The sequence below is a fragment of the Pan troglodytes genome, chromosome 9 (genome assembly GCF_028858775.2).
Source record: "Pan troglodytes isolate AG18354 chromosome 9, NHGRI_mPanTro3-v2.0_pri, whole genome shotgun sequence".
Taxonomy (NCBI): Eukaryota; Metazoa; Chordata; class Mammalia; order Primates; family Hominidae; genus Pan; species Pan troglodytes.
The window spans coordinates 110,482,502-110,503,717 of record NC_072407.2 but is presented as its reverse complement, the minus strand read 5'-3'; the positions used below and the strand labels follow the sequence as shown (position 1 = coordinate 110,503,717).

At 40.4% G+C, this 21,216-nt stretch overlaps 1 protein-coding gene and 1 long non-coding RNA gene across 8 annotated transcripts in view; one reads left to right on the top strand and one right to left on the bottom strand.

Annotated features, from left to right (window-relative positions):
• The window catches only part of EXPH5 (exophilin 5), an 88,260-nt gene extending 73,128 nt beyond the window's left edge, over nt 1-15,132 (top strand). For 4 of the 5 annotated variants that reach the window (XM_001141449.7, XM_054662680.2, XM_009424121.5 and 1 more), the window contains 2 exons: nt 2,151-2,289; nt 5,686-15,132. In XM_001141449.7, the coding sequence (XP_001141449.4) occupies nt 2,151-2,289; nt 5,686-11,021 (5,475 nt within the window). In that variant the 3' untranslated portion in view covers nt 11,022-15,132. The remainder of the gene's footprint in view (nt 1-2,150; nt 2,290-5,685) is intronic. The other variant, XM_063783396.1, reaches the window with a different exon arrangement.
• Nucleotides 1-21,216, bottom strand: part of LOC107967208 (uncharacterized) — a 41,315-nt gene that overhangs the window by 18,414 nt on the left and 1,685 nt on the right. The window contains exons 1-3 of one of the 3 annotated variants that reach the window (XR_008538144.2): nt 6,449-8,144; nt 5,191-5,249; nt 2,623-2,720 (exon numbers count right to left, since the gene is read on the bottom strand). This is a non-coding gene — a long non-coding RNA (uncharacterized LOC107967208). Of the gene's footprint in view, nt 1-2,622; nt 2,721-2,803; nt 3,169-5,190; nt 5,250-6,448; nt 8,145-18,716; nt 21,172-21,216 lie in introns of those variants that run through there. The other 2 variants (XR_010147305.1, XR_010147306.1) reach the window with 2 other exon arrangements.

Genomic DNA, 21,216 nt, shown 5'->3' with positions numbered 1-21,216 from the left:
CTATATCATTCTCCTAAATCCTTTCATTGAAAAACTAGCAATAGGTTTTTTTTAAGCCATTTATTATTTATACAATCAAACTTTTGAGTGCCTTTTTTGCAGAACTACCAGATCAGCTCATTATGGGCATCTGAGGGGTTCTACCATTCTAGATCAGCAGTCCCCAACCTTTTTGGCACCAGGGACCCACTTCGTGGAAAAGAACTTTTCCACAGAAAGTGGTGGTGGATGGTTTGGGAATGAAACTGTTCCACCTCTGATCATCAGGCATTAGTTGGATTCTCATAAGGAGAGCACAACCTAGATCCCTCGCATGTGCAGTTCACAATAGGGTTCGCGCTCCTGTGAGAATCTAACGCCTAATCCCAGGGCTGGTCTGACTGGAGGCGGAGCTCAGGCGGTAATGCTCGCCCCTTACCCCACACTGTGCAGCCTGATTTCTAACATACCACAGACCAGTACCGGTCTGTGGCCCAGGGGTCAGGGACCCCTATTCTAGATGACCTCTAATAGAAACACATTTTTCCCCCTAAATTCTCAGGTTCGCAATTTTTTTTTTTTTTTTTTTTTTTTTTTGAGACGGAGTCTCCCTCTGTTTCCCAGCCTGGAGTGCAGTGGCACGATCTTAGCTCACTACAACCTCCGCCTCCCGGGTTCAAGCGATTCTCCTGCCTCAGTCCTCCCAGGTAGCTGGGATTACAGACATCTGCCACCATGTCCAGCTAATTTTTGTATTTTTGGTTTTTTGTGGGTTTTTTTTCTTTTTTTCTTTTTTTCCGAGACGGAGTCTCACTCTGTCGCCCAGGCTGGTGTGCAGTGGCGTGATTTTAGCTCACTACAACTTCCGCCTTCCGAGTTCAAGCTATTCTCCTGGCCCAGCCTCCGGAGTAGCTGGGATTACAGGCACTCGCCACCACACCCAGCTAATTTTTGTATTTTTAGTAGAGACAGTGGTTTCACCATTTTGGCCAGGCTGGTTTCGAACTCCTGGCCTCAAGTGATCTGCCCACCTCAGCCTCTCAAAGTGCGGGGATTACAGGTGTGCGCCACTGCACGCGGCCAAGTTCACAAATCTTAAGGTCCACTACGAGTTCTAGCTAACAGGGTCTTGAAAAAATAGGTACAACGTTAGGAGATCCAAAATCCAAGCCATTGGAGCCATGGAGACAGCACTCCAAACTCAAGAGGGGTCGATTTCTTTCCTCTCTGCAAGGAACCCCCACTAAGATCTGTGTAATGCTGTTACCACACCCCACCACTTACCCAAAGTTAGCCTTTGGTTGGAAGGTTTCCTTAGTACTGGCCCTTCTGTGGTCGCCAGGAAGATATTACCGGAAAAGGGTCCGGATCCAGACCCCAAGAGAGGGTTCTTGGATCTCGCACAAGAAAGAATTCAGGGTGAGTCCGTAAAGTGAAAGCAAGTTTATTAAGAAAGTAAAGGAATAAAAGAATGGCTACTTCATAGAGCAGCCCCAAGGGTTGCTGGTTGCCCATTTTTATGATTATTTTTTGATGGTATTATGCTAAACAAGGGGTGGGTTATTCACGCCTCCCCTTTTTAGCCCATATAGAGTAACTTCCTGATGTTGCCATGCCATTTGAAACTGTCATGGCGCTGGCAGGAGTGTAGCAGTTAGGACGACCAGAGAGGTCAGTCTTGTTGCCATCTTGGTATTGGTGGGTTTTAGCCGGCTTCGTTAGTGCAACGTGTTTTATCAGCAAGATCTTTATGACCTGTACCTCGCGCCGACCTCCAGTCTCATCCTGTGACTTAGAATGCCTTAACCGGCTGGGAATGCAGCCCAGTAGGTCTCAGCCTTATTTTACCCAGCCCCTATTCGAGATGGAGTTGCCCTGATTCAAACGCCTCTGACAGTGCTGTGTAAGTTCGTAGGAAACTTGGCAGAGAGAGGCTCAGTACCTTGCCTGAAGGCTTATCACTGAAATAATTAATGTAGATATAGAGAAGTTGCAGGTCAGTTACAAATGGCAAAAACAACACATTATAAATTGAGAAATAAATATTAGAAAAATGGATTTGCAGTCCTTAGACTAATACTTTTAAGCTTGGGACAGTTTAGTGGGAGCGTGTGAGTATTTTGACTGGTGAAGCCTCAGAAATAATATTGTGTTCTCTGCTTTAAAATTAGCAGGCAAAAATATACAATTCACCTCTGGAAAATCATCTAGTTGACAGTACATTTGTCCCAAAGCGAGCAGTCATGAGGGAGGAGAGTGGCATGCCTCCACCGTGGGATGCTTCACTGCTGGAGAATGAGTTTTTCCAAGGTAAGTTCATGCATTAAATTGCCTTTGCAACTACTGATAACTAAAGGAAGTAAACAATAACTAGTTTGTATCAAACTACTCAAAACATATGAAACACTGTACTTTATTTTTTACGTCCTCATGTTTAGCTTATTTGAAGAGGATGCTGATATGTTATTAACACAAGTATTAAGAATCTTATGATTAAATATAATCTAAGCAAATATTCTTGAATCAAGGACTGATAAATATATGGAGTAGTAATAATGTTTAATATTTAACCTTAGGGGTCAGGAGTTTGAGACCCCATCTCTACTGAAAATACAAAAATTAGCTAGGCATGGTGGCACGCACCTGTAATCTCAGCTACTTGGGAGGCTGAGGCAGGAGAAGTGCTTGAACCTGGGAGGCGGAGATTGCAATGAGCCGAGATCATGCCACTGCACTCCAGCCTGGGTGACAGAGCAAGCAGAAAAAAAAAATTAACCTCAGGTAAAAAGGAAATACATCTTTAGGAAATACATCTACAAAGTTTGCTGTTTAATAGACTTTTATTGTTCCAGATTAGGACTCAAATGCACTGTGATAAAATCTAATTGGCATTAGACAATTAACCTTGTATGATGATAAAAACTGAGACAGGTTCCAAAAGCAGTGGCGTTCCAAATGCACATGTATCTTATCATTATATGATCATAGTTTACTTTTACAAAGGTTATTCTATATAAGCCCGGCCATTTGAAAAGTTAACTCTGAAGTCGCCACCAGCTTCACTTTGAGGAACTTCATTTAGTTTGCAAAGGCAATACCATCGCCTGGCCCCTATTGTGTGGGACAGCAGTCGGGTAGAGACAGACAGCTGGACAGTCAACGTAGGGGCCTTCTTCAGTAAGATGCTTCCTGGCAGAGAACAGAGGAAAATCTTTGTTCCAAAATGAAGGTTTTGTTGAAAGAGGAGAGCTACTGTTTATGGAATGAAAAAATAATGAAAAAATAATAATAATGTGGCCTTTCTGAAACTAATGTAGAGAAGCAGAACAGGACTTTTTCTGATGTCAGGAGTGATGAGTAAACAGCATTGTTAATCTGGGATTCTAAGTGGCTTTAATTTAAAATCTTGTCATGGGGATGTTAAGAATGGTTACCTCTAGGTAGCATTCCTGGCGATTTTACTTATATTGTTATACTTTTCTGTATTTTCTGTTCTAAATACATTCTGCTCTTGCAGTCAACCAAGACTTTAAGGGGAAAGAAAAACATAAACAGCTTGAAAGGGAGAATGGGTATCAAAGAGATTTTCATTATAATTTGTTTTAAAGATAGATTTTTATTCATTATGCAGTTTTGTTTTGTTTTTTGCCCCACCTTATACTTCAGCATTGCTTGATTATTTTATTGTGGCTATAGGGAACAAATTACTTCAGGTCCTAGGGGTAAATAAATATTTTTCACTAAAATATTCACAGATAATTCCCTAAAGAATTCCTTAATTACATATCCTTAATGTTCAAGATCAGTTTTTCTTTTGGTTGTACAAACTTAATAACACCAACTTGCAAATAAAATAGGATAGGGAAAAATCCAGAACAGATTTTTTTAAATCCCTTTAGCATCTGCCCTAACTTAATTGGCATGTTGCATGTACATTTCACTTATGTGTGCTCAGACACTTACATTTCCTGTCATTATACAGTTGAAATAAAATTTGTAATTTATTCGTATTTATTGAACATGAATATAGTAAACTATATCTATTATAGAGTGGGTCTTAGAGAGTCTACACACCTCAAAAGATTATGATTCTGTTCAAAATCTAATGGGTTTTTATTGAGGAAAACATGTCAAGTACAATTAAATTGATACAATTCAAAGAAAAGCCAACTGTGTCACCAAAAGGATGCTGTGGCTTGTCTAAGATCACAGAGGCTGTGGTCCTAGAGAGCATGAGCCCTGGGTCTGGGCTTGGTCTAAGTCTTCAGTTATCATAAGGGGGCCCCTGGGCACTGACTTTGACACCACTCCCTGACTTTGCTACCGAGAGAAAAGTAATCATTATTTGACAACAGCAACTTCACATCTTTGTAAAACTATGAGCTCGTCTCACAGTAAAATCATCTGTATGGTTCATAAAGAGCAAAATATGAAAAGTGAGGTTTTTTTTCTGGTTTTTTTTTTTTTTTTTTTTTTTGAGACGGAGTCTCGCTCTTTCGCCCAGGCTGGAGTACAGTGGCGCCATCTTGGCTCACTGCAAGCTCTGCCTCCCGGGTTCACGCCATTCTCCTGCCTCAGCCTCCCGAGTAGCTGAGACTACAGGCGCCTGCCACCACGCCTGGCTAATTTTTTGTATTTTTAGTGGAGACGGGGTTTCACCATGTTAGCCAGGATGGTCTCAATCTCCTGACCTCGTGATCCGCCCGCCTCGGCCTCCCAAAGTGCTGGAATTACAGGCATGAGCCACCGTGCCCGGCCCAAAAGTGAGCTTTTATGGCACAGAGGTTGCATTGTACAGTGGTTGTATGCATGGATTCAGGAAACAGACTGTCTGGGTTCAAATCCCAGTGCTGTGTGATCTTAGGAATTTGCTTGATCTCTTCTTGCATCAGTTTCCTCATTATAGAATGAGAATAGTAATAGGACCAACCTTCTAAGGTTGTGTGACGACTTAGTGAGTTAATATATTAAGCGTTTAGGACTGTGCCTGACACATAGAAAGTGCTGTTTTATAGGAGTGTTAATGGGTATTAATTTTTCCAGAAAAAAAAATCTACCATTGGCATATCGTTTAATAATATTATATAGCACTTTTAATTACATATATTGCTCCAATCCATCCAACTAAGTATGTTCATAAATTAGGTGCTAAGCTTTTAGTGGTAATACTGTTTTCTTAACAGTACAACCTAGAAATCATATGCTACTTACAGAGGTTCATTTCTATTATGATCCCAGGAGGTATACACAGCTGGAAATATTGTAGCAACCTAGTGACATGAAAGAAACAGAAAGACAAGGCTTAATAATACTAACAATTGTCTAGTTATTCAATGTCTGCATTATTAATTCCATTTTATTACTGGTCCATATCTTAGAAAAACTCAGTACACTTTAGATGCACTAAAAAAAAAACATGATTAAAATTCATTGTTAGAAGAATATAGTTCTATTTCCTTACAGCGTTAATGGAAGGTTTACTTTGAAAAAAAGTGATTTGGAAAAGTAGGAAAGAAATTTTCACTATAGTCTTATAAAAGTCAGGCTATCTTAAAAATATAATCAAAATTAATGTTATAACATGATAATATGATAAAAATAAAATTATAAATGATTATGTTTCTTGAAAAGGAGGCTTCAATAACTCAAATTATTATTAAACTGTAAAAACATACACAAAAAGGTTGATTCACATTCTCTTTTCAGTTTTAGATGACTTGGATAGCAAATTGGCTCAGGAACAGTCTGCAAGCTCAGTGAATACCAGAACACCCCTCAACTATGGATCAAGAACACAGTTCGGTCACTTTTATTCCAGTGGTAACAGACATGGTAATATCACAGAAAGGCACAAAAAACACTATAATGAAACTTCCAATATGTCTATCTATGACATCCTAAGACCAGGAACTCCTAGGGAAGGTTTTAAAACCTTTTCTCCTAGGACAAGCACAATTTATGATATGTATAGGACAAGGGAGCCCAGAGTCTTTAAAGAAGATTATGTGCAAAAGAATACTTTTGGCAGTACTTCGCTGTGTTTTGACAGCAGGCAACGGTCGGCCTTACCAGCCACAGGGCATTTCACAGCAAGAAGCTTACATTTTCCAGCCACAACTCAGAGCAAGAGTGGGTTTATACCACCAAGGCACCAGCAGAGTCCAAAGAGAACTCCTTTATCATCCATCATATGGAACAGATCAGATTCCTCTAGAGACAAGGAGAACCAGGAAGAGTTCCTGAGGGCACCATCACCAATGGAAATTGATCCCGCTGACAAATATGTGTATCCCAGGGGTTTTCAGGAGAATAAGAGATATGAATCGTACCATTCACAGAATGTTTACCAACGTGTTAGTTTAAATGCTCCCATGGAGAATGCAATGAGTCCCGACACTTTTGAGAACTCAGAGAACATGCCATTCTACCATCAAAGCAACACATTTGCCAGATCTTTCTTCAGCAATACCTTTGGACGAAGCGGAGAACAGAGGAGATTTGGACAAGGTCCTTTTTGGGGCCGAGAGAAAGGACATTCTTTCTGGTCTGACTTTCATCGAAGCAGGAAATCATTCAATTCTTCTGACAGAGACTTTGAAATGATTTCCATGGAAGCAAATAGTGTATCAGCCATTCATGGCCATAATGTTTCTTCTGAACACTGGGAATCATTTTCTTCTGGTTATGGAACAGATGTTTCCAGAGGCCAAGAAGAGCCACATCCCTGGCAGTTTGATTTTCAGAGATCCACACTGGATAGCATGGTGGTATCACATGGTAAGGAGACCCAGTTGACTCCTCATTTTGGCACACCAAATGTTTGCTCCATGACTGGTTCAAGCTATCACGTCAAATCTAGTGAGTTGGTAAGTCAACAGGACAGTTCTCCTGTAGAAGTACATATAAACAAAGAAGCTTGCTCATTTGGAATTGCTCAGACTCTAGCATCCTCATTCAAAACTTCCTTTTCCCAGATTTCTGATGACAGAAGGAATCCTCAGAGTCCCAACTTGCAGAATCCCACAGTCACTTTGCAGAAAATTTTTCCAAATAAGCCTGCCTCTCATCCAGTGAGAAGCCATACAGAAGTCACTGTGACCAACAGCAATTCAGTTGACTCTCTGCCTCTTGCCAAAAGCCAGCCCAATATCTTGGTCACAGAAGTGAATAATGAGAAAGACTTAAATGAATCTATTTCAGAAGACAAACAGCTAAGCAAGATGGACCAGACAAACAAGGCAGGTGAAATACCCCAACCTGTTTCACAGACAGGGATCTCAAACTCTTTACCTGATTTTCAAAATCCCTTATCCCAGGACTCAGCCAAGAGCAACGGGTTTGGTTTTAATGCATCTACCATAATAAGTTCAAAAAAGTCACCCAGAGTCTTTTCCAGGAAAGATACCTCCAAAATGTATATACCGCACACAGATAAATCCAATGACATTAAACAAGATAAGAGGTTTACTGAAAACAGAAAACTTGGCTCAACAGCTTCCCTTCCTTTCATTCAGGAACACAGAACACCACCATCTTTCCCCAGGACAGACCAAGGTTGTCACCAGGAATTAACTGTAAATAATGAAGATATTTCAAGAATTATTACAAATAACCACTGGAGCTCTGCACCGACTGATACTCAAAATGCACAATACTCAAAATGCAAGTTGACTCCTGGCCACAAGACCTCGTGTGATTCTTTAGATCTGTCATCAGCTGCACTACCAGATTCCTCACCATCAAAGAATTCTTCCCTTGATGCTCCTGTGGTTCCATCTACTACAGTGTTCTCCAGGAGAAGTCCTTCAGACAAAGATCCATCGCTAGGAGAAAGAGAAGAAAAAGACAATGCTGGGAAGAACCAAAAGAATCAGTTTATTGTAAGCCACTCAGAAAACCAAGAGAGAAATGATAGTCCTGTGCCTACACATGATGAAGTGGTTGATGTCAAATGCCATTCACACTCTCCTTTTAGGAATGAAAGAGGAAAAGGAAAAATAAGGCATCATGTATCCTGTATTGAAAAGTTAAGCAAAACAGAAAGTATATCAGTACCCACCAGTGATCACAGGAGCCTCACTGAAGCAAATCAAAGCGATTCCAAAGTTTCTGAACTTGACACAATTTATTGTACCTTGCCAAGAAAATCAAGCAGTTTTCTCATACATGGCAGGCAGTCAGGAAGTAAAATAATGGCTGCTTCATTGAGGAATGGGCCACCTCCCTTCCAAATCAAAAATAATGTGGAAGATGCAATGGGGAACTATACGTTAAACAAATTTAGTCCCAGTTCTCCTGAGTCAGCGAATGAATGTTCCAAAGTCCTTTCAGACTCAGCCCTGGAAGCACCTGAAGCCACAGAGAGAATGACAAATGTAAAAAGCAGTGGATCTACTTCTGTTAGAAAAGGACCACTTCCATTCCTCATCAACAGGGCTATGTCATGTCCCTCAGGGGAGCCACATGCCTCAACTGGAAGAGAAGGAAGAAAAAAGCCATTGACCTCAGGCACGGATGCTTCTGAGCTAACACCAAGGGCTTGGGAGAGAATCATTAGCCCTGTGGAAAGTGACTCATCTGTTAGAGATTGTTCTTTAACCAAAAGACAACACCAAAAGGAAAACTTCCAAGAATACACTGAGAAAGAGGGTAAAATGGCTGCCTCCAGGAGAAGTGTATTTGCTCTTTCAAATGAAGACCCTTTACCTTTTTGCTCAGACTTGTCAGGAAAAGAACGTGGGAAAACATTACATAAAGTTAAGACAACTAGTACGTTTTCTGTTTCTGGTGATGAAGATAATGTAAAATGTCTGGAGGTGGTCTCAATATATTACACTCTACCGAGGAAACCCAGCAAAAAATTCTGTAACCTCCTTCAACAGTATACACAAAATACTAATTTACTTATAGAATCACCTCAAGTGGAGACTGAAACATTTCCTAACGCTTTAGAAAAAGACAAACAGAATTATTCTACACGAGAGCAGTCAGGAACACCTTCATGTGAAAATCTAAAGATGTCCGTCAACTCTGATCAGATGCTCACCACTGAAAATATGACTGCCTTCCGATTATCAAATAGGGGGCCCCTAGCTCCTACATTACAGGAAATGGCTTCTGTTGAGGCAGCTGTTTCTCCTCCTGAAGAGGAATCTAAAGCTAGAGAGATTTTTTCAGATAATTTAGCTAAAACACCTCTAGGTGATTCAGAAAACAAGAAGGAAAGAGGCAAAAAGTTGCAAAGTGAAACCCTGCATACTTTATTGATGCTTCAGAGAAAAAATGTATCCGAAGAAAAATCTGAAAATTGTCAACAATCCATTAATTCAAGTAACAGTGGTCCCTCTAGTCTTCCAGCTCTTTCAGAAGTTAATATTGGAAATTCCCAAACTAGAAGAAGTTCTTGGGAGTGTACAGGGAGTGGTAGAGCCATTCCATTTACTGGAAGTGGCAAGTGTCCTCAGAAAGATCACACATCCACAGCTGTAGGTGATGGCTCCAGTGGATCACAGCCTAGGGAAGGCAGAGGGGACATTGGAACCAACTGCCAAAAAATGACTAATAAAACACTTTCTCACTCAGAGAGTCAAGTCTTTGCCCTTACTCCAGCATTGCATAAACTACAGCTTGGTGAGGAGACTCAGTCAGATGAACCAAACTTAGAGAGTCTGCAGTCTGAACCAAGAGAATTACCTCAAAGAAGTCAGGAGGCAAATATGACAGAGAGCAGGAAGGCTGAAGATGAAATGCAGAAGTCAGCTTGGGATCAACCTTCACTTCCTGAAGGAAACAAAAATAAAACCAACTTGGATGACCTAGTAAAGGGGGAAAATAGATCTTCAGTTAAACACAGATTGGCAGCCATGTCTAAAGCCAGCAGAAAATTCCCAGCTAAACATGTAAGCCCCAGAAGACATGTAGCTACTATCTTCCCCCAAAGTGGAAGCAGATCTGGCTTTGACCATTTATCTCTTGGCACAGTGGAGTGCAAACCACTGTTCCCTGAGCCTACTCCAAAATCTGCAGAGTCCATTGGCGAAAGCAGGTTGAGTGAGGATGGAAAGAATGTGAAGAAATCCGAGAACCTTCTCCCCATTACTGTACTACCCAACAGAGAACCTTCTACACACGTCAGCAACCAGAAGTCTAACAGCATTTCACAACGACATCAGAATGAGTTTAAAAACGTCTCAGAATCACCATCAAAGCATGAGAATTCTAAAGACGTCACAGCAGCTCAGAATTTAGTAAGAGAATCAGGAGCCCCATCACCCATCACATTCACCAGCCTCAGGGAAGCAGAATTCTCTGACAATCAGAGGAGGCTGAGCCCTCCTTTTCCACTGGAGCCTGCACAGAAATCTAGAGTAAGCATTCCACTGGCCAGTTTTCTGCAGCAACAAAGGAGTGCTTCATCTCTGGAGTGGGAACCTGAGCCACACCTCTATCGTTCAAAGAGTTTAAAAAGCATTAATGTTCATGGTGATCTACTACGAAAAAGCCATCCTCCAAAAATCAGGGAGCGCCATTTTTCTGAAAGCACTTCTATCGATAATGCCCTGAGTCGACTGACCCTTGGGAATGAATTCTCTGTCAACAATGGGTACAGTCGAAGATTCAGATCTTTTTCTGAACTCCCCTCCTGCGATGGAAATGAAAGTTGGGCTTATCGCAGCGGGACAAAAACAGGTCCCAGGTCTGCAATATCTATATACAGACCTATCGACTATGGGATCTTTGGGAAAGAACAACAGTTAGCTTTCTTAGAAAATGTAAAGAGGTCACTTACACAAGGAAGATTATGGAAACCAAGTTTTCTTAAGAACCCTGGCTTCCTAAAAGATGATTTGAGGAACCCTCCCAACCCCTCAGAGTCATTAAGCTCAAATTCTCCCAGTAGTCAGGTGCCAGAAGATGGCTTATCTCCAAGTGAACCACTTAATATCTATGAGGATGACCCAGTGGACTCAGATTGTGACACAGACACAACCACAGATGATGAATACTACCTGGATGAAAATGACAAAGAGTCAGAACTGTGAGGCTTTTTCAATAAAATGCTTTACTTTTTTCACCAAAAGCTTATAATGGAACTAAAGTGTACGTGTGCATGTGCATGGAAGGATAAAAGATCTAGTCTGGGCAGTGTCTGCTCTGAAATGTCCCACATCTCCTTTTTTTTTCCTCCACACCCTATATAGACACTTCCTGAATGCTAGAACAATGAATTCTTGTTTTGAGAGAGTCTCTGCTATTTTCTATCTCTGTAAATGTTCTTAGCCTGCCTTTCCACCACTCCCACTTAATCCCTGATTCACTGTCTGATTTGGGCTTTCTGCTTTACTTCCCTCCTAACATTTTTCATCTTTAATTGTGATTTACAACCCTAATATCCCAGGCACATACAAAACTTATGAATTACCCAGCACAACTGTGAAACTCTGTATTGCTTCTTCCGGTCCACACCCTATACTCATGACATTAAATAAAAGGTAGGGATGATAACAGTGGGGTAAATATTATCATCCTGTTTGACTCATGAACATTTAGGAAGTTTAAGGTGGTGATCTCTTTCAAACAAAGATAAAGGAATTTATTTTTTAACCTGAGAAACTGATTGCAAAAAGGAAAAAAAAAAGATAAAGGAATTTTCTAAGTACTTCCTGTTATATCCGTAGTGGAGCCTGGGAGGCACATGGTCAAAGCACATATTGAGGTTATAGATTAGGACCTGAATCCCTAGTAAGCCAATAGAAGGTTAGCAGTCCTAGAAATTCCTGTGAAACCGTGGGGGACTGGCTGGATTATTAAAGGCTTTTAGTCAAGCCAAGGACTTAGGCCAGGCAACCTGACCATACAGAAAGTTGCCTGGTCACAGAATTTCTGCTTATGAAGAGAACATAGCTGAGGAGCAGAGGTAGGAAGTAGGTATCCCTTCATGGGACCGACTTACCTTTACTGCAGTTCTCTCAGCAACTGGCTTTTCCCATTTCCTCAGATCTATCCATTTTCACATTTTCTTTTTTTTGTTTTTGTTTTTTGTTTGGTTTTGTTTTGTTTTTGTTTTTTGGAGACGGAGTTTTGCTCTGTCACCCAGGCTAGAGTGCAGTGGCATGATCTGGGCTCACTGCAACGTCCGCCTCCCGGGTTCAAGCGATTCTCCTGCCTCAGCCTCCAGAGTAGCTGGGATCACAGGCGCACCCAGGCGCACGCTGCCACGCCCAGCTAATATTTTTGTATTTTAGTAGAGACGGGGTTTCACCGTGTTGCCCAGGCTGGTCTCGAACTCCTGAGCTCAGGCAATCCGCCCACTTCAGCCTCCCAGAGTGCTAGGATTACAGGCATGAGCCACCATGCCCAGTCTTTTTTTGTTTTGTTTTGTTTTGTTTTTGTTTTTGTTTTGAGGTGGAGTCTTGTTCTTGTTGCTCAGGCTAGAGTGCAATGGCATGATCTCAGCTTACTGCAACCTCCTCCTCCCAAGTTCAAGCAATTCTCCTGCCTCAGCCTCCCAAGTAGCTGGGACTACAGGCACCCACCACCACACCTGGCTAATTTTTTTTTTTTTTTTTTTTTTTTTTTTTTTTTGGTATTTTTAGTAGAGTTGGAGTTTCACCAGGTTGGCCAGGCTGGTCTCAAACTTCTGACCTCAGGTGATCTGCCCACCTCAGCCTCCCAAACTGCTGGGATTACAGGCATGAGCCACCGTGCCTGGCCCACATTTTCTTTAATTGCAAGGTAGAACACTTCTTTTCAGGTGGGGCATTTTAGTCCCAAATATCAAGTGGGAACCTTGGCCAAGTCCCTAAAATGCCATCAAGTCAGATCTGACACCCTGGAATTCATTCTTTGCTGCAGGATCATCTACGAAACCCTTGGGAAATTCTAAGGCAGAGCTCCTAGGGGCTTGTCACTATGATTCAGTGATTTATCTAGAGTAAATCACTTATGATACCCACTGATATTTTGGCTTTCCTAACTCTTTATTTGCCATGCAGAACCTCGGGGGATTTCTCTCCTAATTCAGGATAAAGACCAATAGATGGCAGTGAAGATAATCTGCTTTAACTACAGACAGCATGGATTCCTGGATCTCAATACTATGATAGTCAACATGAGTGGATTTTATCTTGCTTGGTTTATATTTGCTTCGTGACCTAACCTAATTTTCCATTTTTTATACCTAGTCTGTTTCATCATTATAAACTAAGAATAATGATAGATGTTGGTGAAGTGTATAGAGATCTGGAACTGATAGAGAGTTAAGAAAGAACTATGTTGTTATTATCCTTCTAATCATTCCCTTACATAGACGCAAAATGCGTGGGTTACTTTACATGGTTCCCATGCAACTCAAAGCTAATGAACATGCGGTAACTAACATGAAAGCTATTCCCTAAATCTGTCAACTATTTTAAACTTCAAGCTCTGACCAATCCTGAGCTCAGAAAGCTCAAAAATCAAATATTGTGAACTTTTCAATGCAAATTTGTATGGTAAAGAATAAATAACACTATTTCTTGGTTAATATATGTTTGTAAATTCTGCCTTTCCTCTTTTTCTATTTATCTGATTATTATTATTATTATTATTTTCTTTGAGACAGAGTCTCACTCTGTCGCCCAGGCTGGAGTGCAATGGCGCGATCTCGGCTCACTGCAACCTCCGCCTCCCAGGTTCAAGTGATTCTCCTGCCTCAGCTTCCCGAGTAGCTGGGATTACAGGTGCCCACCACCACGTCCAGCTAATTTTTGTATTTTTAGCAGAGACGGGGTTTCGCCATGTTGGCCAGGCTGGTTTCGAACTCCTGACCTCAGGTGATCCGCCTGCCTCAGCCTCCCAAACTGCTTGGATTATAGGCATGAGCCACCTCGCCAGCCCTATTTATCTGATTATTTAAGTAAAACTTTAATAAACCATGACCTACATTTTCTATGCAATTTTAAGATACTCAGAGTTAATATTTTAAATATTGAGGTTCTTGATTTTTTTAATGATCAGCTTTCAAATTATATTTCAGTATATACTCTGAGTCTACGTGTATGCTACAAAAGGTGAAATGAAGTTAGCTTATTTTTCAGTGAGTTTAGGCTATATTAAGAGTTAGGTAAGTTAGGTAAGGGTGAAACTGCTTTGGGGCCCAGACTGCGCTGGAATGAACTGTTTAAATTCAAAGGTAATTGATGGCCAGTGTTCAGTTGCTCTATTTGTAACGTTTGCATGTTGGTCTGGCTGAAGTATCAGGAAAACACAAAATTCATGAAAATAGCACCTTTTATAATTTTATACTTTTATAAAGCACTTGTTAAAGAAGTATAGCAAATTTCTATGTATTTTAACATATAAGTCGCTGCATTTTAATGTTCATTTTTGGTATAGCTATGGTAACTTATAATAGTCATTTTTATATTCATAACTTGTTTTCTGAAAGATATAGTCATTATTAAAATAAACATTCATGTAAATGGAGTAAATCATAGGGGAATCAATCGTAATAAATACCTTATAAATTATAAACTTGTTTAGATACTAGATTTCTATAACCATAAATTTTATACTGTAAAGTCTGTTTAAAATAGGGTTTAATGAAGTTATTTTAATTTTTAGAGACTCCCCTCTAAATAATTTACTCCTACATTGTAAATACATTGATGCCAACAAAATTCCAACTGCTACTAACAAAGGTTTGGTTGGTGATAAGCTAATAACAGCTACTTTGTGTAGGAGGTAAATATGTGTACTGGAGGGGGTAAAAATCCATTTAGGTTATGGCAAAGATGGGAATCAAACTGGAAAACTCATAGCCCCATAAAATTAATATTCTTTGTTAAGTGCCAGAGGGTTTAAGAGAACTTCTTGCTTAGAGTTTATTGATAATAATAATGCTTCAGAATATCCCATTTAAATGTACAGTGTAAATATGTAAAATATGTTACTTCCCAGGCAAGTTTGTGGCTGTATTGCCACTTAGTGGCTCTTTGTGACTGGCAGTTCTGTATATCTGAAACAAATAAGCTGTAAGCACTTTTGTTAAAACTTTGTCAAATAATCCTTTTATGTACTTGTTCTCAGACCTGTTCTCTGGTTATGAAATGTGTTAAAGACAAGGTGCAAATTTAAAACAATGCCTGTATTAAAATAAATGACTTAAACAGATGCACTATTTGATTTGGTTTTTATTCACATCCTCAAATGATTATTTATTTATTTATTTATTTATTTATTTATTTATTTATTTATTTGAGATGGAGTCTTGCTCTGTCGCCCAGGCTGGAGTGTAGTGGCATGATCTCGGCTCACTGCAACCTCTGCCTCCCAGGTTCAAGCAATTCTCCTGCCTCAACATCCTGAGTAGCAGGGATTACAGGCATGCACCACCACTCACAGCTAATCTTTGTATTTTTAGTAGAGATGGGGTTTCACCATGTTGGTCAGTCTGGTCTCGAACTCCTGACCTCGTGATCCACCCACCTTGGCCCCCCAAAGTGCTGGGATTACAGGCGTGAGCCACCGTGCGCAGCCCAAATGATTATTTTTAAGTGTGAAAGTTTCAGGAAAAATATAAAATGTAGGGGGCTCAGGGGAGGCATAAGTTTTCAAACCAGTCTCTCTTATGGCTGTTGAATGAGATCTGCCATATAGGTGGTTTTTAAAAAAACAGTGGCTTGCTTCTTTCTTATTTGTACCCAAAAAGCAACGAACCAACATCAGGAAATCAATGTGCTTTGTTGCATAATAGGAGAGGAATGAAGAAGGTCTGACATTTCTTTCTGGAGATTCACACATTTATAAAGGAAGAGGGGCCAGGTGTTATGGCTGACACCTGTAATCCCAGCACTTTGGGAGGCCAAGGCGGGTAAATCACCTGAGCTCAGGAGTTCGAGACCAGCCTAGCCTGGCCAATATGGTGAAACCCCGCCTCTACTAAAATACAAAAATTAGCCGGGCATGGTGGCATACACCTGTAATCCCAGTTACTTGGAGGCTGAAGCAGGAGAATCACTCGAACTCGGAAGGCAGAGGTTGCAGTGAGCCAAGATCGCACAGCTGCACTCCAGCCTAGGCAACAGAGTGAGACTCTGTCTCAGGAAGAGGGAGCTACATGGAGCTGGGGCATCTACTGTCCAGTAGCACTGATGAAAGATAAGCAGGTCTCTCTAGTTGAATATGTCATGCAATGTTAATTTCCCCCAAGCAAATTAATTAATAGATTTGTACTAATCTTTTACCTTTTCTGGAAAAGAAACCCAAAGCCCTTTTTCTATCAAGGACAGGAGAATGTCAACAGCATTTTATTCAAAATATTTTTACTGTCCTTTATTAAAATTTAAAATACAGTGGATCAGCTAGGATTTTTAGTGATAGACAATAGAATCCTCTCTAGCTGGTTCAAATAGAAAAAGATCTGTTGGAGGCTGGGTGCAGTGGCTCATGCCTGTAATCCCAGCACTTTGGGAGGCCAAGGCAGGCAGATCACTTGAGGTCAGGAGTTCAAGACCAGACTGGCCAACATGGCAAAACCCCATCTCTACTAAAAATACAAAAATTAACCAGCTGTGGTAGTGGGTACCTGTAATCCCAGCTACTGGGGAAATTGAGGCAGGAGAATCGCTTGAAACCAGGAGGCAGAGGCTGCAGTGAGTGGAGATCATGCGACCGCACTTCAGCCTGGATGACAAAGTGAGACTCCATCTCAAAAAGAAAAAAAGAAAGAAGAAGGAGGAAAAAGAAAGAGAGAGAGAGAGAGAAAGGAAGGAAAGAAAGAAGGAAAAGATCCATTAAATTGTAAATTTTGCTCACAAACTCATTAATAGGGATAAGGAGATAGATTTTGAGCTGAAATTCCAGGACCAATTCTAAAAACCATGCCACAGAATTGGACCTGCCAAGGGGGCTGCTGTCTCTGTTATGACCAGGAAGATGCTGAATCAAGACATCAAGTGGGCCGATATCCTGAATCACTACCTTCATTTGGTCCAGAAATTGCTCCTATAGAAATAAAAACACTAGTATGTATAGACTTGCATGTAGGATTTTTATTGCTACAATGTTTGTTGTGGCAAAACCTGGAAACAAAGTTAATACCTGATTAAGAAATGACTGAATATATTATAGAACATTTACATATGTAATATTGAAAAGCCATTGAAAATTCCTCTTTTGCTTTAGAAATTGTCTAATTTTCAATGTCACTAAGTTGACTTAGAAGAATTTCCATGAGGTACTGTTGAGGGAGAAATGTAAAATTCCATTTTTGTAAAGCATTCACCAAGAAACCTGCATATGCATGTGTACACATGGAGGGACACATTGGTTATTAATGTTGGTTGTTTTGTAGACAGGTGTTGGGGGAGAGGATGTTCAAGAACAGGAGAAAAGAGAGAGAAGTTTCTTTCCTCCAAAGAAGAAACTGTAAATATACACACATATACATATATATAGAAAAATATAAATAAATGAGAATAGTTATTATTATTCATGTACTTAAGTGCAACTATTTATCGGGGGTGTACAGATTAAAAACTAAATATACGTTTTTAAAGGATTTCTGTACAGGAGAATATTTAATAAATTACTTTTCTTTCTTAAAAAATTGATGATTTGGCTGGGCGCAGTGGCTCACACCTGTAATCCCAGCACTTTGGGAGCCCAAGGCAGGTGGATCACTTGAGGTCAGGAGTTCAAGACCAGCCTAGCCAACATGGTGAAAACCTGTCTCTACTAAAAATAAAAAATTACCCGGCATCAGGGTGCACGCCTATAGTTCCAGCTACTTGGGAGGCTGAGGCAGGAGAATCTCTTGAACCCAGGAGGCAGAGGTTGCAGTGAGCTGAGATTATGCCACTGCACTCTAGTCTGGGTGACAGAGTGAGACTCTGTTTCAAAAAAAAAAAAAAAATTGATGATCATACTTGATTCTACAAAACTTTGTGTTTTAATAATATAAATGCCAGCACTAAGTTTCCCTCTAGGCCCATGTTCTTTTCCCCAATCATCCTTTCTAGATTATGTCATCTTTCCAGTCTGGAAACTACAATTCCATTCTAGAAATGTTTTGAAGAGATGTAGTAGGTACTGACATGATTGCACAGTAGACCCTTTTTCTTTGCTCTGGAAACTGACATCCCCTCCCTTCAGGTCATATGTTGACTGTGGAAGAATCAATGTTCTTATACAACCCTAAGAATCTGGGCACAATTGATTGTTTCAAGGTGGAATGTTTTGGAGGAAATTGGTTCTGGATGGAAGTTAATATTTAAACCAATAGTCTCACAATCTAAAATGTACCCTATAGACTGTAATACATGGAAGGGCAGGGACTGAGTTTATATACCCAATACCTTGCATAATGCATGCCATAAAGTCATGATATAAAGTGTGGGTTGAATAAATATTATTGAAATTATTAAAATAAAGTTTTGTGCATTTTATAGGATCTAACCTTGTCTAACCCTATGTATGTTTTTTTATTCATTGGTGACATGGAAAATTAGACAATTTCTGCAAAAATTAGCCAGGCGTGGTGGGGTGCACCTGCAGGCCCGGCAGGAGGCTGAGGCAGGAGAATCGCTTGAACCTGGGAGACAGAGGTTCAATGAGCCAAGATCTCGCCATTGTAGATATGGGTGACAGATCGAGAGTGGCTGGGTGCCACTCCAGCCTGGCTGACAGAGCGAGAGTCCATCAAAATAAAATAAAATAAATGAATAAATAAAAATTAAAGAAAGAAAATTACACAATTTCTAAAGTTAAAGAGGAATTTATTATAAGGATGCAAGGATGTCTCAGAAACCAGAGATAGAGACGCTGCTCATGAACTGTACCAGACTCTAGTGCACTATACATAACCCAGAAAGTTTTCTGTATTTCTCTTCTATTTTCAGAATACAAGGGAAAAAAATAGCAAAGGTTATAATGCTGCTGTTGGAGAGCAGTCGGTACGTTAAAAATCTCCTAACCTTGATTTTAAACTCCCAGGGAAAGGGGATTAGTTCAGCATGAGTCAGTTTCCAAAATAGGAGCCAATGAACTGTAGCCATAGTTAAAGTTATGCTGTTACAAAGCCTCACTGTTAACCAGGCGGACTGTGGAGTAAAAAAAGAAGAGTTACCGAAAAGGTGGAAATGTTATGAACTGAGTCGACAATAATTAGCTGTGAATTTTATGTGACATTAATGTAAAGATTCCAGAGGCCACTGCAATTCACAGAAGTGTATTGAATCTAGACCTTCCAGAGTCATACACTGACTTTAATTATAGGTGTTTGAGATTGGAGTTCAATATGGAGATGAATGTGAAAGGGAATGAAAAACTTCTCAGAGTGTATCATTTACTTCAAAGTTTTATACATGATGTTCCTGCTATCCAGAATGCTCTCCTCCTTCTCTTTATGTGGCTGATTCCTGTTTGACCTTCAAGGTTCGGCATAGATGTCATCTCTTTCAGAAGCCTCTCTTGGTTCTCCCAAGACTAGATTAGCTGGCCTTCATATGTAGTGTATAAGTACACTGTACTATGTTGGAAAAGGCTCTCTGCCATGGCCCTTGAACTTCTCTGATCATTCTTGCTGTTCTGCCACTCCAATGTCCAGCTCTTTATCAGTCCATTTCTCTGGGCGGTGTTTGTAGCAAGCAATGTTTGAGGGATGAGATAACATCTCCCCACCTTCAAAGAGCAGGCTTAATTCTGTGTAGCCTAAAAGAGGCAAATTCCTTTAGCTCAGTGCTCCTCTCTTGTAATGCAACCCACTTCAGGCATCCATCATAGTCTGTGTGCACTGTCCCCACAGGGCTTGGGAGGCTTAGGAACAAAAAGCAAACCAACATAAAGCTCTGGCTACTGCTTTTGCAGTGAATAATAAACTTCTTTGATACAGGAGTGTTGTATCTTTTGACAGCATCCATGAAACAGTAACAGGCCAACTTGTTAGTTTGTAAGTGGGATAAAATCCTAGACCATGCAGTTCTTGAAGCCCATATTTTAACACCTATACGCTATTTATATTGCCTCTTAGTCTTTCTTCTCCACTAAACTACAGGCACTTTGAAGTCAAAATACAATATCTAAAATATGGTGAGCATTTAATAAATATGTGTTGAATGAATGAAATTTGATTAATGATAAAGAGTCTGGTCAAAGCACTGGTTGCTCTGAAGAGATATACTCTTTGGAGACAGGTTAAGATGAGAAAGAAAACAGGTTGGTGCAGGCTTAGTATTGCTAAACGCTAGTGTGTTCAGGTACAATTATATGGCTTCCCTGACGTGTTCTCAAAAAAAAAAAAAATACTGGGTGTTAACCCAAATGTTATGTAATTTATTAGGCCATGTTTTACTATAATCCAGTACCAACTAAACCTCAGATTATTTCTCTGGAAATTGTTTTAAGTCAGATTTTGAAAGAGTGTGAGCAAAATGTGTTCCATACAATTTTTTTAAGCGATAGTTGGAACAGAGCAAAGCTTTCTATTTAAAGCAAGGAGACATCCCCACAAAATAAAATTTATCAGTGAAAGTAATACCAAGTAATGTTACACTTTAGCCCTAAAATTTACCGGCAACTGACTACCAGTTCCTGAAAACCTTTCCAAAGTACAAAGAATACTGTCCATAACCACTGCTTAGCATTACTAAAATAGGTCAAGAGAAGTGTGAAAATGTGGGAAAGATTTTGCCCTGGTAAAACTTGGTCACAGCAAGAATGCTGAGTAGCACGGTTAAAGCCGTGAGGCGGACAAAGGCTTGTCCAGTGCCTGGCTCTGATGTTTTGGGCATTAAGTTCCCCCAAGAGGGTGCAGAAATCCTGTGTCCATTCTGGGGCGTGAGTTCCTTCTGGATCATTCAGCCAGAGGAGAATCTTTATTGGCTTTAAATAAATTCAGATCTATTAACAATCCATTAACAAATTTGTATCCATTAACAAATTGGATAAAATGATCAAAAAAGAGAGGCAGATAGTAGCCTTGACAATCTCTTCCTGGAGCCAGCGTTCATCTTCTGAGGCGTGGTGGAGGTGGCTGAGACCAACCACGCACCACCACCCCTTCTCCCACTTCGATTACAGAGGAACAGGAGGTTTCTGGCTTTGAGGTAAAGCTCGCACAAGGGCTCAAGGCAAGGCCTGGTCTTCTGCCACCCCAGTGCCCAGCTCCTCACTCTGGGCTTGGCCCAAACTCCGTGGATGTTCTGTAAACACCTGCTGGAAGAAGAGGAGTGCGGGAGGAAGGGGGGAAAGGGAGGT